The sequence below is a fragment of the Carlito syrichta genome, unplaced genomic scaffold, assembly GCF_000164805.1.
Source record: "Carlito syrichta isolate Samal-C Ts95f unplaced genomic scaffold, Tarsius_syrichta-2.0.1 Scaffold309041, whole genome shotgun sequence".
NCBI classification, from domain to species: domain Eukaryota; kingdom Metazoa; phylum Chordata; class Mammalia; order Primates; family Tarsiidae; genus Carlito; species Carlito syrichta.
In genome coordinates this window covers 1931726-1932906 of record NW_007253137.1, presented here as the reverse complement: position 1 = coordinate 1932906, position 1181 = coordinate 1931726, and the positions used below count along the sequence as shown (strand labels likewise).

Below are 1181 nucleotides of genomic sequence, written 5' to 3'. Positions count from 1 at the left end.
ATGCTGTTGAAAATAATCAAAGGAAACCTAAATCAGTGGAAAGACAGTGTTGGTAGACTTGAAGACTCAGTAAAGATGTCAGTTTTCCTCAGAGTCATCTACAGATTGTTTGGGGGTAGTTTTAGACTGACTCTACAATTTATATGGGCAATGGAACTAGAATAACTAAAATTTGAAAAAAAAGTTGTAGGAATCACACTATCTGATTTTAACACTATACAGCCACACAGTAATCATGACTGTGTAGTACTGGTAAAGTGATAGGTGCATAGATCAATACAACCGAATAGATAGCCCGGAAATAGAGCCATAAAAATTCAGCTATTTGATCTTTGGCAGATGTACAGTTCAGTAGTGAAAGGATAGTTTTTTTCAGCAAATGGTGTTGGAACAACTAGTCATCCATATTCAAGCAATGAGCCCTTTGAGGGTACCTGGGAAGAACAGTGAGCTGGGAAAGGGGGCATTATAGGCCCAGCTTGGACCCAGTCACCTCCAAATGAGCCAGCTGGCACCTACAACCACTCCAGAAAAGGGGTGGGGTGGGGTAATCCAGGGTGCACAGAGCTGCTGCAGGCCCTGCGGGGTGGGAGCCCTGACCCGCTGAGCAGCCAGCCTGTCCTCTGGCCTAGGTCCAGAGATGGGAAAAGCTCTCCCTGGGTCACCCAGGTCATGAGGGTCACGCGACCTGCATCCATCCAGGTCCCTCCAGACTCCCCAGGGCAGAGAAAGGGGTGATGCAAGACAGCTTGAGCTGCCAGCTCCCCAGGACGCATGGGGTGAGGGTGATCAGATGTACGTGGGGGGCGGTACCTCCTAGGGTTGAGGAGCTCTCTCCTTGAGTGCCCGGGTCTAGGGTGGGTCCGCTGCGCGAGGACCACTTGTTCTGGGAACTTGGGGGCCGAGACAAGGAGCTTGTCCTCAGAGACACCTGCCCCCAATAAAAGTCAAAGCGGGGAAGGGGGGAAATGGAGGGGGAAGATGTGAGATCTTGAGCCCCCGCTGGTCCCCGCGGGTGGAGGGGGCGCCATGTCTCACAACCCCTCCCTTATTCCCGCCGAGACGCGGCTCTGGAGAGGCCTCACATAGCCACGCCTTCCCCACAACAGATGCGGCCCCCGCCCCTGGCCCTCCAGGGCCTGTAAGCCAAGCCCGAGCCTCGTCCCCCAGGGCAGCCCCCT

At 53.8% G+C, this 1181-nt stretch overlaps 1 protein-coding gene across 1 annotated transcript in view; it reads right to left on the bottom strand.

The window, feature by feature from the left end:
- Positions 1-515: 515 nt before the first annotated feature.
- Positions 516-1181, bottom strand: part of IL17REL (interleukin 17 receptor E like) — a 19453-nt gene continuing 18787 nt past the window's right edge. The window contains exon 12 of the mRNA XM_008066634.2: positions 516-931. Within this exon, the coding sequence (XP_008064825.2) occupies positions 516-931 (416 nt within the window). The remainder of the gene's footprint in view (positions 932-1181) is intronic.